Source organism: Cajanus cajan, chromosome 4 (assembly GCF_000230855.2).
Source record: "Cajanus cajan strain Asha chromosome 4, NIPB_CcT2T_4, whole genome shotgun sequence".
Classification (NCBI taxonomy): Eukaryota; Viridiplantae; Streptophyta; class Magnoliopsida; order Fabales; family Fabaceae; genus Cajanus; species Cajanus cajan.
The window spans coordinates 69,446,853-69,464,649 of NC_138520.1; the positions used below are offsets into that span (position 1 = coordinate 69,446,853).

A 17,797-nucleotide genomic window follows, 5' to 3' on the forward strand; every position below is an offset into this window, starting at 1 on the left:
TAATCATTTAAAAAAAATATTATTAAAAAATATTATGTTGACAACAATAATGATTGATCTTAAATTCTTGTACATCTGTCTCAAGCCAACCAAAGTCAATCATTAGATCGATTGTAATGGTTTTGTTTTATTACATCTAAAGGCATCAATAAGTAAGTTATTTTTTGTCGACCAAACTTAATTTGTGCACAAATTTATATTTGACCTTACTAATTATTTGAGTTCCTAACATTTATTCACAAGATATGGGACCTAAACTCATATTCACTAGTCTAGTCACTTGTTGGTAAATTATTATTTGGCTAAATTATATTTTTGATTTTTTTACTTTTGTCAATCCATAATTTCGAACTCTATATTTTAAAATTGAAACATTTAACCTCTCTAATTTAAAAAATTATAAAATTATGGTCGTATCAATTTAAAATTTCTTGATCATTAAAACTTAATGCTAACTCATGACCTCTCACCTTTTAAATAAAGTGGCATCTAATGTGATAAAATTAAGAGATAAAAAATTGTAACAAATACATATAAATGAGGTCTTTTTTATTTTGTCTAATGTGAAGGTATAACTCTTTCCTACCAAGTAAGCTCATATAAAGATAAAGTGACACTTCTAGTCATGACTTGATGTCCAAATCAAGAATTGAATCCCAATTTTTGATTAAGGAATATAGGAGTCAAATCATTTGATCTAATGACTTTGGTATATATGAATGAAGTTTAAATGTTTAATAATATTTGATCATGTGATTGAAAAATACATAGTTTGGAAATTTGATTTATTAATTAGTAGAATTCCTGTTCTGAGCTTTGAAGGGACAATGTAGGAGTAGGAGTGGAATGGGTGTGGTTAAGGAATAACTATGGTTGAGTTAGGGAGGGCCATGTGAGGAGGGGACAAGGATGATTTGGTCACAGCTGGAAAATGGAAAGAGGGGTCGTGGCATTTGTTGGCTTCGTTCCTCTCCCTTTTGCCAAATGACTAATATGCCCTTCTCTCTTTCTTCTGTCCTTTTCATTTGTTTTTCAAATTTTCTATGGAACACTGTCTTCTCTCTCTTCTAACGTTCTAAATTCGAAAACCACGGCAATGGTTTTCTCACTTCATCAACTTCCCCCTTTAGCAATACTCTTCATCATCATTATCAACACAAATAATATTTATAATAAATATGTCTAAAATATTTTAAATTAATAAAAGTTGTTTTTTTTAATTGGCTTGATAGTAAAAAATCAAGATAAATATATAAAATTTTAAGTTTGTCTTTCTTTGTAATTTCTTTTACTAATAAAAATAAACATAATTAATTTTATTAGTGACATATTGCATGCAAATTATGGTTGGATAGAGGGAAGAGGCGAAATGGAAAAGACAAAAGCCAAAAGCCAAATGTGATTAACAAAATTGCCATTCACTCGTATTATTTTACCAACTAAGGCAACCGACACATTTAATTGTACTAATACTAATATGTATACTCGTGTAACGTGTGAAATCAATTACCTTTTTAATTCTTAACTAAATTTAAATTTATATAAATAATTTTTTATATTTTTAATTATAAACTTAACTATTATTGTATACTTATGATTTATTATTAATTCATGTTAATAAAATTTGATCTCACTAATTAAACCAATGCTTCTTTTTTTTTTTCCTAGGACAATCCTATTGGAGTAGATTTACTTAATACTATATAACTTGTTATGAAACATTGTAAATTGTGGTGTATGAAGGTAAATAAAAAAGAGAGAAAGTGATAGAAGGAAGAGGGTTAGTGAGAGAAACATAAATTTGCAGGCAAAAGGGATAGACTTATCTGTTTGAAAGTTCAGCACTCAACTGATTTTCTTTCTCTTTTTGACCTTATCTCAACGGTTACATCTCATCATCATATCAATTTAATTCTACCTGCTTCAAATTCAACCCTTGCCTGCTCAATATCATAATTTCGCTAGTCTCTTATTATTATTATTATTATTATTATTATTATTATTATTATTATATATATGTATATATATATGAAATATTTATTTTAAAAATAAATCTTATTCTACTTAATAACTTATATTTTTAATCAAATTTTAACTATTTAACCGTTAAATTAAAAAAATTAAAAATTAAAAATTATATAATACTTCATTATATAAATTTAAATCAATGTATAAAATATTCTTAAGAATATTCATCAATTTAAATTAATAAAATAAAGTATTAAATAATTTTTAATTTTTTAATGTTTATCTGACTATATTAAATATTTAAGGTTAGGCTCAACTGCCACACAAACTAAATGATCATTTTTAGATAAAATTTAGATAAATTTTTAATATGATTAAGGTGGTGTTATTCTATTAGAATTAAAATTTTATTTTAATAATACTAATATATATATATATATATATTGTATTAAATGTAAAAATATGTTATTGAGATAAAATTTTAATTTTAAATAGTGAATAACATTAAGAAATTGTATCTATTTTTTTATTTATTATTTTTTATGTGATATCATGACATCAATTTTCTTATAAGCTATTTTTTATTTATTTATAGAAGTGTTCATATGTATACCGAAGAAAAAATTTGGCTCAAGTTGATGGATAGCAAAATTCTCCTTTCTAATATTCTAATTCAAGACATTTGATATCAGTCCTCAAACTAAAATGAATTTACTTCAGTTAATTCACGCATGTAAGTTGTTATAAATTATTATTTTTTATTTATCAAAATTATATTGATTGCATTAAGATTTGAAGTTAAAATCTTCTACTTTTATCAATTTTTCAAATATATCTTTAACAAAATGATTTATGCACTATATATAGATTTTATAATTGTTGACTCGCATGGCTGGCTTAGCTAAAGATAACTAATGATGCCAACTTTAGTGCTTGTAATGTTGAAAGAGATGGGACCAATATATGCTATGAAAAACGATAATATAATATTGTTAGAGGGAAGCATGTTGAAGATTGACCTAGTGCTTGGCATGATCCATTTATGAGTTATGACATGGCTCATGGGGAAAGTGGAATGCACATCATAATATGTAACCATGAAAACTTTCCCACATGTCTCCAACAATACATAACCATCAATCACTCTTTTCACATTATATACTTTGGCTACCTTCTTTTTCTAGTTTATTCCAATGACATGCATCATACTATGATCAAGCTTCCTTGCCTTTCTTTGCCTTCACAAAAGCTTTCTTACCTTTGCTTGTGTCAAGAGAAAATTAAATATATATGACACTTGTCATCATCTTTTTTTAATTACTTCACAATGTTGTAGAAGAAAAGTTTCGTAAATTCCACCTTTAAACTGTGGGAATCAAAAAATAACTTTATTAGCTAAAACAAGATGCATGCCTGATATAACATTACAACTTGTACATCTAAGAACCAACCAAAAAATATTAAGACAAATATGAGTGGCACTTAGTATTTCTGAATGATCTTTCATGGATTATATAAATGGATTGTTAACTAGAGAATTGGAACTATGTTCTCAAGCATGTCCTTGGGGAGGGTAACTCTTGTGCATGCTGACTCTCTAATGAAAAAAGGTTTCTTAGCTTTGGTTGACCTTTAGCTGTTGGAAGAAGCTCCTGGATACTGTGAAGTCTAGACTTAGATAATTTTTCATTCAATGATAATAATGTTTCTAGTATTTTATTTACAGTAAATATCATGTCCACACTTTATTTATTTTCCATTCTTTTACCTATTACTTTTTTGTTGTTGATAGAAAATAGATGTTAATGCATTTTTATGAAAATTTAATTAAAAGAAGTTCGTAAATTTGTGTAATTTGTTTCCAATATTTCTACATGTATTGCCAAGAGTAAGAACAATTTACTTGTGTGATGAATTTATTTTCCACAAGGTATAGTTCCCCTCCCCCCCCCCCCCCCACAGAAATACATTTTTAAAGGAAAAATAGAAATCACAATATCCAATGCAAAAAACTAACATTATATAATTAACAAACTCTTGAATAACAAATTCATTATCATTTACAAAAGTATTAAAAACAAATAACATGTTCATTACAAAAATAAAATATTATTCAACATGTGCAAGTGTAACACTTGATAATAATGAAATATGTACACTCTTTTAAATATTAAATGATTTCCCATCATCTCCACTTATACAGCTATACTCTTATACAGTCTCTATTGGCAATTTTGGTAATGGTTATACACAAAGAATTAAAGAAGAAAATAAAGTTCCACATAATTTCTTTGATCACTTTTGGAATGAAAAGCATATTGTGGAGCACATGCACATGGGCTGAATTTAGATTGGTGGTGGTTGTGGAAGAAGATATTGTCTGGCAACAAAGTAACATAATTGGAATGAATACAAACTGAGAAGCTGTTTCACACTTAACTTGATCATAGGGTGCCATGTGTGTCTTTTGGCCTTATTCACCTTTAACAGTGTGCATATACATATTAGACACTTCCTTCCTCATAAGCTTCATTTGATTCATATAGTAATTAGGCCATTTGTTTTACTTAAACTTGTAGTTGATAATCATGGAAACACGAAAAACGATCAAACTCATGAGACTTGTAATTAAAGGACTCATTCCCGCAAAGTACAAAACTAACAACTTTATAACTCAGAAAATAAATATAAAAAAATCTTTTTTTAAAGGATACAATATGACATTAATATTTGAACCCAAAATCATGTATATATTACTAAAAATCTCACCATTAAGTTGACTTTAATATTTTTTTTATGTAGTATTAATTATCATTTTATTTTATTTATACTCTTAATAATAATTCTTTAGAAAATTATTGTTGCAATATATCATTTTTAACAAGATTAAATGGTGTAAAAAAGAAGAAAGATTAATATTTAGTATTATAGTTACTTTTATAAAATTGTTATTATCTTTTATCTATTTATTAACTTTTATTAATTTGTGTAAAATAATACTATGAAAAGGAGTTTGTTCACATACTCACTATATAACCATATTCGGTGTTCTCATGACAGTCAGATGTTGAATTGGAATGTTCTTTTAAATTTAAGAATACTTCTTGAAGTTAGCTACCAGTCTACTATGCTCTTTCATTGTTGGAAATCTTAAGCACCAAATTTTCCAAAAGCTTGTTCAAAATATCATCAATATAAATTAAGAAAGCTAACTTCTAAAAGTTAAATACTTATAAGAAGCTAATAGGTTCTGTATGCACATTCATATGGCTAAGGCATAAAATATTGGGTTCGTTTGCTTACTTTTCTTTTAAATTTTTAATAAAATAAGTAATTTTTTGTGTTTATTTAAACTTTTTTTTAAATAACTCCTATTTGCTTCTTAATTTTTTTTAAAACACTTATTTTTTAATTTTAAAGAAACTGACCCATTATAAGTTTTTTTTTAAAAAAAAAAACTATGCATTGCTAAATTTTGGCTTATATTTAATTGTGCAAAATAAAGGGGAAAAATATTCTACAGCACAAAATTTTCCTTGTTTGATTACTTGGCAATTCCTATCTGGGAATTTTCCGTCTGCCTCATTCAAATCTTGATTCTATGAATGCTAATTTTACTAAGGTTTAAAAGGAAAGAGATTATCAATGACAATGAGATGGTGTAGTCAAGAAATTCAAATTCCTATCAAATAGGCCAACCTACCTTTTTCTGAAGCACAAATATCATTTACTACTTTAGCATATATTTGTCACTCATTCTTGAAAAAATTACGAGGATGACTTTATTATAATGGTTTCTCACTTTAGAAACTACGTTTTCTTCCAAATAGGAGAGTCTCATTTTCTTGAATATTTGTGAGTATCCATTGGAAATTATTTCTGAGAATGAAGGTTTCTCTATATTATAAACAAGACAAAAACCATGTCAATCATTAAACCCTAAAATATGAAATAAGATGAAATATGTATCTCATTTTTATTTTATTTATTTCCTTCCCATATTATTTGCCTTATGGAGAAATCCTCAACACTGAAGTTTCGGCTTCCTACAAATCTTGATTTTATTGATAAACTTAGATTTTGCGAAGCTTCTTCGTGAAAAATGATGGAAAGAAAAGTTATATTGAACGGTTCAATTAAGATTAAATAGTATATTAATAAATTGGACTAAATTTTTACGCTGCCTTTTAATTATAAATTATCATGCTTTTTATTTTTTGATCAGCAAAGAGATTATGTAGATTAAACAATACAGAGAGTACCAAACCCGTATAAAAAATACCTTAAGTTCATCTTAGAGGTTATGACATTTATGTTTGTTATGACAAATGATAAGTTTAATAATTTTTCTAATAATTATTTTAAAATTTATATCAATGATAAATTTTTATTGATTGTCATTTTTTTTACACCGACAATAAAACAAAAAAATTAAACTCTTGAAGAATATGCAAGAGAAATATAACCAAAGATATAAGAAATAGACGGATACTTGTGAAGTCGAAGATCGACTCGTCATCATAAATTATGTCTAATATACTCTTAAAAAAGTAGGTTTATGATAAATCCATCATATTAGTCCAACTAAAAGTCTTAAAGTAATTTAATGATTAAAAAAATCCACTACACTTGGATTTAAAAGACTCATATAACGCCATGTTGAAGAAAATACCTTTGTTTCAATATTTTTCTCCCTTCATTTCCGGTATTATAAGTCATACTCCAGTCTCCAAACCTGTTTTTCTCTTTTTCTGACATGAAAACCACCGGGGAGGGGACCAATTTACAATCACCCGAAACACAAATTACATACAAAGATTAGAAGTTAAAATCAAATAAATAATGGCATCCATTTGAAGGTTTCTAAGTCGAAAACAATGGCCTCAAGGCTGGGGGCTGCCATTTACAACATAAGCAGAACCCTTACCTGATTCATTATTTTAGCCACTAACCTTGATGTCTGTCTTGTCTAATTTCAGTTATGTATGTACACAGATGTTTATTTTCTTCAATTAGAGCCAAATTCCTCATTCCAGCGTTCAAGCTCTTCCCACTTACTCTTGTTTAAGCTTGGTCTGATGATTGTCATTGCCTTCTTAAAATCCTCGTACCTCAGTCCTCTTACCTGGTAAAGCCGAAAATAATTTTGACAATAAAAGGAAGGTTTTAATTAACACGATCACACTAATCTGCATCTAAAGAAATTAGTTTAAAAAAGTAGCATGCCTGATTAGCCTTGACAGTAAGAATGTCAGCACCCAACTCTCGAATTGGCATCATTGCAGCTTCTTCACACAAGGCTTGCAGATCACTACCAGAATATCCTGCAAACAAATAATAACAAACATTATAATGGTCATATTTAAAAAGGAAACAAAAATGTCTCATCGTTCTAATTTCTTTCTCATCACAAGTCAAACTAGGTTGCTAGCAAAATATGTATTTTAGCTACAAATACTTGCCTTCTGTCTCTTTTACAAGCTTCTCTAGATCTCTACCTGCAACATAAAAATCCCAAGTTTTTAGTTAAAAGAAGAGGGCAGTGCAAATAATAATATTCTGGAGATTTCTTTTATGAAAGATGTCGATGACAAAAGTTTAAAGCATACAACAAAACATACCGACTGTTACAATTAATAATATTTTTGCATGTTTGATCCCTCCGCAAGTATGTTGTTTGGCAAACAATAACAAGTAAACTATTTTTTTCAAATTAACATGAAACAAGCCATGCACCATAAAACCAGAATACCCTAGAAGAATAAATAACCAGGAAATACATTCCGTAGCACAAGAGTATAAAAATCAAAAGTATCACAAAGCATAAAATATGAGCACATTGCTTACTAGGTAAGGAGAATGCTTGACCCTTGAGTTTGTGTTTTAGTAGAAGCTTCCGAACATTTCCATCCGGTAAAGGTATGTATATTCTTTTCACCTAGTAAGGATTTCACAGCAAACCCAATAAAAGAGTAAGTAGAGAAGCAATGTAATTCAAAGATCATTATAACCACTATACATGGCATACAATCATGCATAGATTCCAATGGACACAAATGGAAGCTCTCATAAAGAATATACCTTCAAAGTGTTTTTTTTTTTTTTAAATTTGAAGACTGATCGTTTTTTCCATGCATTTAAGAAAAATTGGAAGAATAGTAACAGAGAACATAAGTCAGGGGGAGAGAAGTACACAAATGCCATATTGCCATGCAAATAGAAACTCTATAAAACAATTGCTAGGAGTCTAAGCAATTTGACAATACATAGAAGAGAACAGTGAATATTAGAATAGAAGTTTATGGCACATATTAAATACAGACACGTTACAATTAACAAAGGTGTACATACAACATAATATTATCAACAAAAAGGTTTCTCCTTCATATGACCATTTCAAAACCACCATTATGATAGAATCACATTATTTATCCATTTCTTAAAGGTACAAAACCTAACCTTGAACAAGGCATATAATAGTGTCAAACAAAAAATAAATAAAAGATTATATCCCTGTACAATATTTCAATGAGAAAAAAATTAGAAGATAATTTATATCTAACAGTGATAAACATTTATCATTTAAAAATCAGATCAGCAACATGACATTCTGGAATTATATTTTCTACATTTCCAGTATAGGGCAATAAAGAAATTCTTACCAGTCTCCTAAGAACTGCATCATCCAATTCTTGTGGCTTATTTGTCGCACCTATATTAAGAAGGGCAAGGAAATTTAAGTGTTTAGTATGACTAATAGACTCGTAGACAAATGCCCAGGCACTCAGTTATCTATAATAAAACTCACATAACAGTGTGAAATAAAAGAGATGATAAAGCTAGCAATTCCACATATACAATAGGTGAATTCAGTTTTACATCCATCATATGCAGATGCCACATTTTTAGGAGGACAGATTACAATGAAAGCCAGCTAGCAAAGGAACTTATATTGTTATTAACATATCTCAAAGTGAGGGATAGAATACAACTGAATTTAAAAGAGAAGATAGGAAAATCTAATCAATGTGCAATGCCCCCATGATGTACTGATAGATGAGATTAAACAGCTATTTCTAAAACAGGCCAAAAGGCCATCAACCAATTATAATTTCAGAGGGACTTGTGCTCATTTTTAGAATCAGAATGATTAAGGGTTTGATTGATTTCACCGTTTTCTATTCATTTTCAAAGAAAATAGAAAATAAGCATGAAAATATGTTTATTTTTAATTTTACAAAATGTTTCCTTTAAAAATGTTTTCAAAAGAAGTTCAAAATTGAAAATGACATTTTCACTATATTCTGCACTTTTGAAAATGCAGTGGCATTTGACAGTAATTATTAAAAAATTTTCTGAACTTGTTTCTAAGTTTGTAGCCTTGCACACATAATTCGATAGACTTAATTTTTTAAAAAACATGTAATTCAATCGATCTATCGTACATTTTTTTTTGTATGTAGAGAAGTTTAGTTTGGTACTTTCATGTGTATTATATATTAATATTAATACTAATATTATAAGATTTATTAGATATAATTATTCTATAGATTTTAATTACATATGTTATTTATATTCTTCAATTATTTTAATTAAATATGATTAATATGTAGTGTGATTAAGTTTTGGTTGCTATATTTTAAGATAAGTAGTATTAATTATATATATATACACACATAATTTTGATATACAATTACTGTTTGTTAGATAATAAATTGTTCATTGGATAAAAAAAATATAAGGGGCATTTGCACGTTTGTATAGTAAAATCCACCTATTATAGGAGGAGAGTATTCAAATAAGAATAAATATAAGCTAGAGTAGAAAGAATGAAATATTTACAAAATAAAATATTTTTCTAATTCATATATAGAAAGTAATTTTGACAGTAAATTTCATACCAAAAAAAATTATGAACTTTTATTGAACATAGTCAAACCAAACATGTTTTCTAAATTTTAAAATTAGAAAATGAAAATTATTTTTTGAAAATGAAAATAGAAAATATTTTCTGAAACCAAGCACACCCTAAGTATCTTCATATATAATGCTTACCAATTACAATCACAATATCATCAGGATTGGAGGTCACCCCATCAAACTGGATAAGAAATTCGGATTTTAATCGTCTGCTGGCATCATTCTCATTTGCCAACCTTGTTGACATTATACTATCAATCTGGTATCAGTTAAGAAAGGAAATTAATATTGTTTGAAGTGTAAAAAAAATTGAGGTGTGAAGAAAACAACCTTTTTTTTTTCTTATTTATAAATTTGCCTATTTAACTAGTATGGCTTCAAGAAAAGAAAACTAATAGTTAAAGTTAAACACAACATAGCATAACCTTGCACTGTAGCCATCATAAGGGATTATAACTTTACAATCAATGATAATGATCGTCACCTTGAAAGTGCTACAAACCAGGGCAGACTAATGTAATAAAGAAATAAACTTTGTTTCACTAAAAATAGACACTGGAATTACTTATGTGCATCATCAATGTTAAAAAATATTTCAACTCATTAACCTAATTCAGTTAGAAGATAAAAGTACCAGAGAAAACTATAATCAAAAGGGATCCTTAGTCACATCATTTAAAACATGCACTCCACATTCTTAAGAATAAGTCCAATAAAAATTTGTTAGAAATAATGTGAATAGGATGTGTGGAAGTATTATTGTTATTATTATTATGTAATCAAGATAACTACGATAACTGTAAGCTTTATATTTATGGCATGACACCTATTGTATATAATAGTATCCGCTGTGTAATCAAGACACAAAATTCATCACATGTCTCATGTTTTCTTTCTTGATATAAATCAGTTAATGTTGTGCTCTGAACCAAGTTTCAAAAACAAAAATACTTGAAATGCAGAGGGCAGTTGGACATATTTATCTAGTTATCAAACACAGCTCGGAAGAGTTGATCCTAAAATGGTTCATTACTTTGCTTCCAAAGCAAGCTAATTTTTTTCCCCTATTCCCTAAACATATTCTTCCATGATAGTCTTTCTGGTCTTTTTTAGCAGGGGGAGTCGGGGAAGAACAATTTCTCTATCTATACATGAGAGAAATACCTCATCAATGAAAATTACAGATGGCTGTCTGGATATGGCTACCATGAATAGTGTCCGGACAAGCTTTTCACCTTCACCCACCTATTGAGCACAAGTTAATTGTGGTGAAACTTCTGAATTCATAATATTACTTAAACATATTAACATAGGAAATAAATTAGAGTTAAACAATGATACCACTAGAATGTATGAAAAATATGCAATAATATCCTGATTCTATTTAAGAATAATTTAGAAAATCTAGGATTACCTGTTAGGATTAGCTTCCATATTTTCTAATGCTTAATGATTTGTTTCCTTATAATGTTAGGATTATACGTAGCATTATTTTCTAAATCTTTTTTATTTCCTTTTCACCAAAAAAAAATGACTTTTTTATTTCCTTTTCCTCCTTCTATACCTAAAACCCTATAATTCCAATTGATACAGATAGAGACATACCCACTTTGATGTCAAGGAAGCTGCTGTGACATTAAAAAATGTTGCTTGTGATTCTGAAGCCACTGCTTTGGCAAGCATGGTTTTTCCATTACCAGGTGGACCAAAGAGAAGCAAACCTAGAATAAAAAAGGTTCAGCAATGTCAATATTTGGCATATTCATTCTACAATTTTCACCACTATCCAATATATAACCAAATGTAACGAGGTCCTATGGCATTACCTCGGGCTGGCCTTCGAAGACCAGTGAATAAGTCTCTTCTCTTAGTTGGCAAAATAACCATCTCCATTAAAGCTTGCTTTGCCTTTTCAAGCCCAGCTGCAGTTCCGCACTAATAATCAAAGAAATGATAACATATAAAACAAAGAAGCAAACATGCAAAGATTCTTACCGACATCTTCCCATCTAACAGAGGGGCTTCTATCTACTATGGCAGTGTTAATCATTTCAACTAGTTTGGAATCATAATTTCCACCAGACGGTTGACTAGGTTTGGGGCTTCCAACGTTATTCACCTGACCTGTTCTTTGAGGGGGCTTTTGTAGCACATTTTTTCTAGTACTCGATGGCTTAATCGGAACTGCAGCAGTTTGGACAAGGTTTGAGGTGCTCTGCAAACATTTTTATGGAAAAAGAAAAGAAACATCAAAGGTTCATCACAATCATAAAATTAGTTCCCTATGACCAATATACAGTAAGAACATTTGATAATTATAATTTAACAGGCTTGCTGAAAAGTCCAACCACTCTGAAGCCTTATTATAATCAATTACTATTATAACCAGTTATAATTATAATCAGCGTAAGTTTGCTGAAAAACAATTTTAAGATATATAATTTCATTTGCATACTGCCTACAACAAAAGAAATCATTGTTTGGAGAAGTTGAAAAACAATCATCAGCTTCAAATTTTCACATGCATGAAGAAAAAAAATTCAGAAAAAAATAAATAAATCTTCTTACAAATTTCAGCTATCATAAACATACATCATATTTTAGGAACAACATTTCTGCTAAAAAACAGCTGAAAAACTTCAAAGTTAATTTTCTAAACACACTCTAAAATGTATTCCTTCCGATTCTAGAACCACAAAAAAAAAAAAAAAAAGTAATCACCGGACAAACAACAGGTTCAGCTTCGAGAAGCCAAACAGCAACAACATCATACCTGATTAGAAGACGAGCTACCAGCTCGTCTACTCAGAGTCTGCAATCTCTCAGAAACCTGACTCTGCCATTTGGATATCTTCTGGCGATAGGACTGCACCTTCTGCTGCTCACTGTCAGAAACAGTCACATGATTAGAACTCAGAAACCCTACTTTGTCAGCGAAGAATTGGCGTGAAATTGAATGAACCTGGAAGTGATGTAGGAGGGAACGGGAGTGGAAGTGGCTTCGGCGAGGATGGAGTGGGCGTTCCTGTAGTGAAGAAGCGCGTCGTCGGCTAAGCCCCATTCCTCTGCCCTAACGGCCTTGGCGATCTCCTGCGTGGCCAAATCGAAGTAGCCTTTGAGCTTGTAGGCGACGCGCTCGTTGGAAACCGAAGGAGAAGGAGAAGGAGAAGGAGCTTCCATTGAAGGAAAATTGGGATTGTTATCGGAGACGAAGATGGAGTTGAAGGAATCAATTATTCCCTGTAAGAAACTCATCCCTCGCGAATGCTTTTCATCACTCGCAATCCCCGATTTCGGTTCGCCTGTGTCTGCCTCTGCCTTATTGTATTTAGATTTTTTGTCTTTTAGGAAAAATGTTTCATTTGATTTATGCTAGTTATTTGTTTGTGTATTACTAGACTCTGGAAGATTTGTTGTATATAACTAAATTTTATAAATAAATATAATATTTAAATATAATTAATTATATTTAAATTTTATATAAAAATATGTTTTTAAATATATAGCTTATATATGATAAATAATTTATGTTATATTATGCTATTATTTTTATTTATTAATAATTTATTTTAAAAAAATTAAAATTTAATATATAAATAATTGTGATAAATAAAAATTAAATTAGATAAAAAAAATTAATTTTTTTTTAAATCCTCTTATAATTTTTTTTTTCTTCTAAAAACACGTTTATACAACATATAGATATATATTTAATATAAGGAGAGTTGATTATATTTTGTATAACTTGTAAAATAGTTATTTTTAAGACATTTATGTTTAATTAGTACTACAATTTCTATTGTTAAATTTATAACAATTTTTTTGAAAAATTATTTATAAAAAAAAAAAAAAGATGAATAGAAGGGGAAAAAAAAAAGCAAATGTAAAAGAATTATCATAATATATAAAATCAATACCCATAAATTCATATTTTTTATCTCTAAAAATATAAAATCACGCTCAAATTCAAGGTTGTCTAGCAAGTTGGAAAATCAAGTTACTTAATACAGCGAGGTGTACAGTACCACCCATGCTAAATCTATGTTGTTAGTCATTCCAACATATGTCATGTAGAACCGTTGATTGCCTGAAAGGTCTTGTGTAGCTATAGACAAGATGATAACAGACTTTATCTAGGATAAGTCGACCTTTTACTAGGTAAGTTGGAGTGACATTACTAGAAAGAAGAAAGACGAGGGGCTGGCCATTCATTTTGCTAGGGAGACTAATGTTTCTCTTACTAATGTTTTTCTTTTTGGGAAACATATTTGGAGCTTTATGCATCAACATGATAAAATTGTGGGTTAAACTTCTCAATTATAAATATTTGGCATTAACCTTTATTATGTGGGTTGTTATTAACGAGAGTTCTTCATAAGTCTAGTCATCCATCATGAAAGTTATGGAGTTACTAAAAGATGGTTTTCTCATATGTATAGGGGCGAGCAACATTTCACTTTGGTTTGATAAATGACTTACAATGCGACATTTATGTAGCTAGATATAGATTACATTCATATCACAGATTCACATATTCTTGTGCAAAACATTTTCCTCAATGACACTTGGAACCTATAACATATTATGAGCTCCTTTATTAATAAGGAAGTTAATGACTGCATCATTTGGCATCCTGCCCAAGATGAAATTTATTCTACAAAATCAGGCTATTGGTGACTTAAAGCATGTATGTACTCATTTTCATGATAACTAGGAGGGAGACTTGGACTTGGCTTTGGTCTTCAAACCTCCCTAAATCCTTGAAGTTTTTCATTTGGCTAGCTCTTCATGAGAGATTACTAAAAGGACTTTTTCTCATATTCTTTGTTACAATTGCAATTCCTCTCCGGAAGACATTTTCTACCTCTTGCGAGACTATCCAAGATCCCATCAGATTTGAATCATTATGTAATGGGGTACGTCCTCACCAACATGAACTCTTAATAACAGTAGAGCTTGCTTGTGTTCCTAAATACAATCTAATTGTAGTCCTCTTTTTGCAATGATTTGTTGGTTTTTGTGGAAATCGAGAATGATGAAACAATAAACAATAAAATATGGTAAAACTGGTATATTGTTAATCAAATAAAAGGTCATCATGTTATCATTCACATTAATGGTTAGCATGTTGCTCCCCTCTTCAAGTTTGTTAGGATCACCTACGTCTTCAAACTTAACACAAATGATTGTTCTAGAGGCAATCATGGGTCATTCGGGTTTGGAGGTGTTATTAAAAACATTCTAGCAATTGGATCATTGGATTTTGTGACTCTTGTGGTTATACCATATTCTTAGTAGCTGAACTTTTTGCAATCCACCATGACCTGCATATTACTTGGGATAGAAGAACCTTTATCTTGATCTGCAAAATTGTAGGGGTGAGCATTAAACCGACACCCGAACTGAACCCGAAAAACCCGATAAAAAATATTGTTTTTGGATGGGTTCGGGCGGGTCTTATGGGTAAATCGGGTTAAAATTTTGATTTTATACGGGTTATATTGGGCGGGTTCAGTTTTGAATTTTTAAACCCGCCAAAAACTGAACCCAACCGAAAATGAGATAAGTTTAAATTTTTATTACTTTTGTATAACTAAACAACAATGGTCCAAACTTAAAAGTCTTTATTTCAAGTATAATATAATCATTAATTTGTAACTTATTTTTTTCCTTTTTCTCATAACTTAGATATTTATTTTGTCTTCTCCTTCCTCATTTAACTTCTCAACACGCTAGTCCATTTTTAGAGTTATCTTTTTGCTTCTTTCTTTGTCTTTCTTTTCCATCTTCTTATCTCCATTTTGAGTACATTTTGGGTGACTGTGATTTCTTATGATTTTGTAATCTAACTTTATATTTCTTTTCCATGTAACAACTATGAATTTTGTTATCTTTTATTTTTGCTTCTTTAGTTTGTAAATGTTTCAACTACGAATCTACATACACCATCTATTGTCACCTTCATTCTATTTTTATACACTATTTTAAAAATATTTTTTATCGTTTTAAGCTTCATCTTCCTTAAGATAAATTGGTTTACAAAAAAATTCAAACCCGATTATACCCACCCGCTTAAATCCGAATCCGTTTCAACCCGAACCGCCTCAAATCGAAAGCTCAGTCGGTTGGATATGGGTCACATTTTTTCAAAGTCAGTTTACAATGGGTTGGACATTTTTCACCTGAACCCGACCAAATCCACCCGTTGCTCACCCCTACAAAATTGATTCAAAGTTGGTTGTACAACTCATTCATCAGAGTGACGTTCTATTCCACCCCCATGATAATATCATAAGGAAGATCCAAACTTTTTAAGGATTGAATTGAGAGATTATATTTCAGCATGCGCATAGAGAGATTAATATGTGTGCAAATGGGCTTGCAACGGAGGGTTCCTCTATCCCATATTGTAATTAAATTATTGGTTAAATACCTATTTTCGTCCCTGATAACAATTTTTTGTTTCAATTTAGTCTCACTTTAATTTTAGGTTTCAATTTGGTCTCGAATAATTTAAATCATTGCAATTTGGGACTTCCGTCCAAATGATTTAAACGAGGTTAACTCCCGCTGACGTGGATGCCAGGTGGATGCCACGTAGATGCATAAGTGGATGCCAAATGACATGAATACACCTGGAACCAGAACGGGCCGTTCTGAAACTAGAACGGCCCGTTTTGCATGCACAGGTTATGTGTTAATTTTGCAAATGGAACGGGCTGTTCCAAATGCAAATTTAACACAACATGAGTGCAGCAGAACGGACCGTTCTGAATTCAGCATGGGCCGTATTGCTGTCAGAACGGCCCGTTCCAGAACGCTAGCTTCATGTTTTTATTATAATTTTTTTATTATATCTATATTAATAAAAATGTAATAAACAAAAAATACAATAAATTAATATTCATTTATGAATAAAATTAAAAAAATAAAAAAATAAATAAATAAGATAAGACCTTCCAAAATCCTTCTTTGATTTGAACTTATCCGGTTCAAAATCTTGACTAAAATGCCGCAATGTGATTCAAAATTTGAAAATAAAAATCCATAATATATTATAAATTCAAAGACAGAAACATGGTTCAGAAACTGAAAACAAGAATTCAGAACATAACATATACTAAAAAAGTTTAAAGAAATTATTTCACTCTAGTTTAACTAACAATGAAATAAAACTTGTTACCATTGTCCTTAGTGATACACTGCATCATCCTTAATGATACACTATATAGTCCAAATGTTTAGCAATTGAAGTTATCAATCCCCATTAACAATATTACCAAATCTAGTGTTTGAAATGCTTTGTACAGTGATTTTTTGTGCACGAAATTCTGGAACTAGAACGGCCCGTTCTGGTTACACTATTGATGTGTTAAATTTGCACCTGGAACGGCTCGTTCCAGGTACAAAATTTACACACCAACAATGTAACTTGAACGGGCCGTTCTGGCTCCAGGTGTCTTCAACTATTTTGGGATCCACCTACGTGGCATCCACGTGGTCACCAATTAACTCCGTTTAAATCATTTAAACAAAAGTCCCAAATTACAATGATTTAAATTATTGAGGACCAAATTGAGACCTAAAATTAAAGTAGGACTAAATTGAAACAAAAAATTATTATCAGGGACGAAAAGAAGTATTTAACCTAAATTATTTAATTATTATTCTGCTATTATTTCACCTTTAACTTTAGTTGATGTTTCAAGTGTGACTCACCTGTGCTAGATTTATTTTTTGTTATTTTCTTTCCTATTCATCAATTTATATATATATATATATTATATTCCAACTTTTGCATGTTCTACAAAAATAAATATTTCACTATTTTTTTTATATTTTCATTTTTTCTTTTGCATTCCATGTCATTTTTAAATTACTTGTGTTTTTATTTTTATTTTTAAAAGAT

At 29.8% G+C, this 17,797-nt stretch overlaps 1 protein-coding gene across 1 annotated transcript; it reads right to left on the bottom strand.

The window, feature by feature from the left end:
* Window positions 1-6,627: 6,627 nt before the first annotated feature.
* LOC109802821 (AAA-type ATPase family protein) lies at window positions 6,628-13,237 on the bottom strand. Its single transcript, XM_020364217.3, has 12 exons — window positions 12,851-13,237; window positions 12,662-12,773; window positions 11,884-12,103; window positions 11,715-11,810; window positions 11,494-11,609; window positions 11,053-11,133; window positions 10,024-10,147; window positions 8,631-8,680; window positions 7,816-7,906; window positions 7,431-7,466; window positions 7,195-7,292; window positions 6,628-7,093 (listed from the first exon to the last, which is right to left on the bottom strand). The coding sequence occupies exons 1-12, from the start codon at window positions 13,141-13,143 to the stop codon at window positions 6,977-6,979; spliced, it is 1,434 nt and encodes a 477-aa protein (XP_020219806.2). The 5' UTR covers window positions 13,144-13,237; the 3' UTR covers window positions 6,628-6,976.
* Window positions 13,238-17,797: the final 4,560 nt, after the last annotated feature.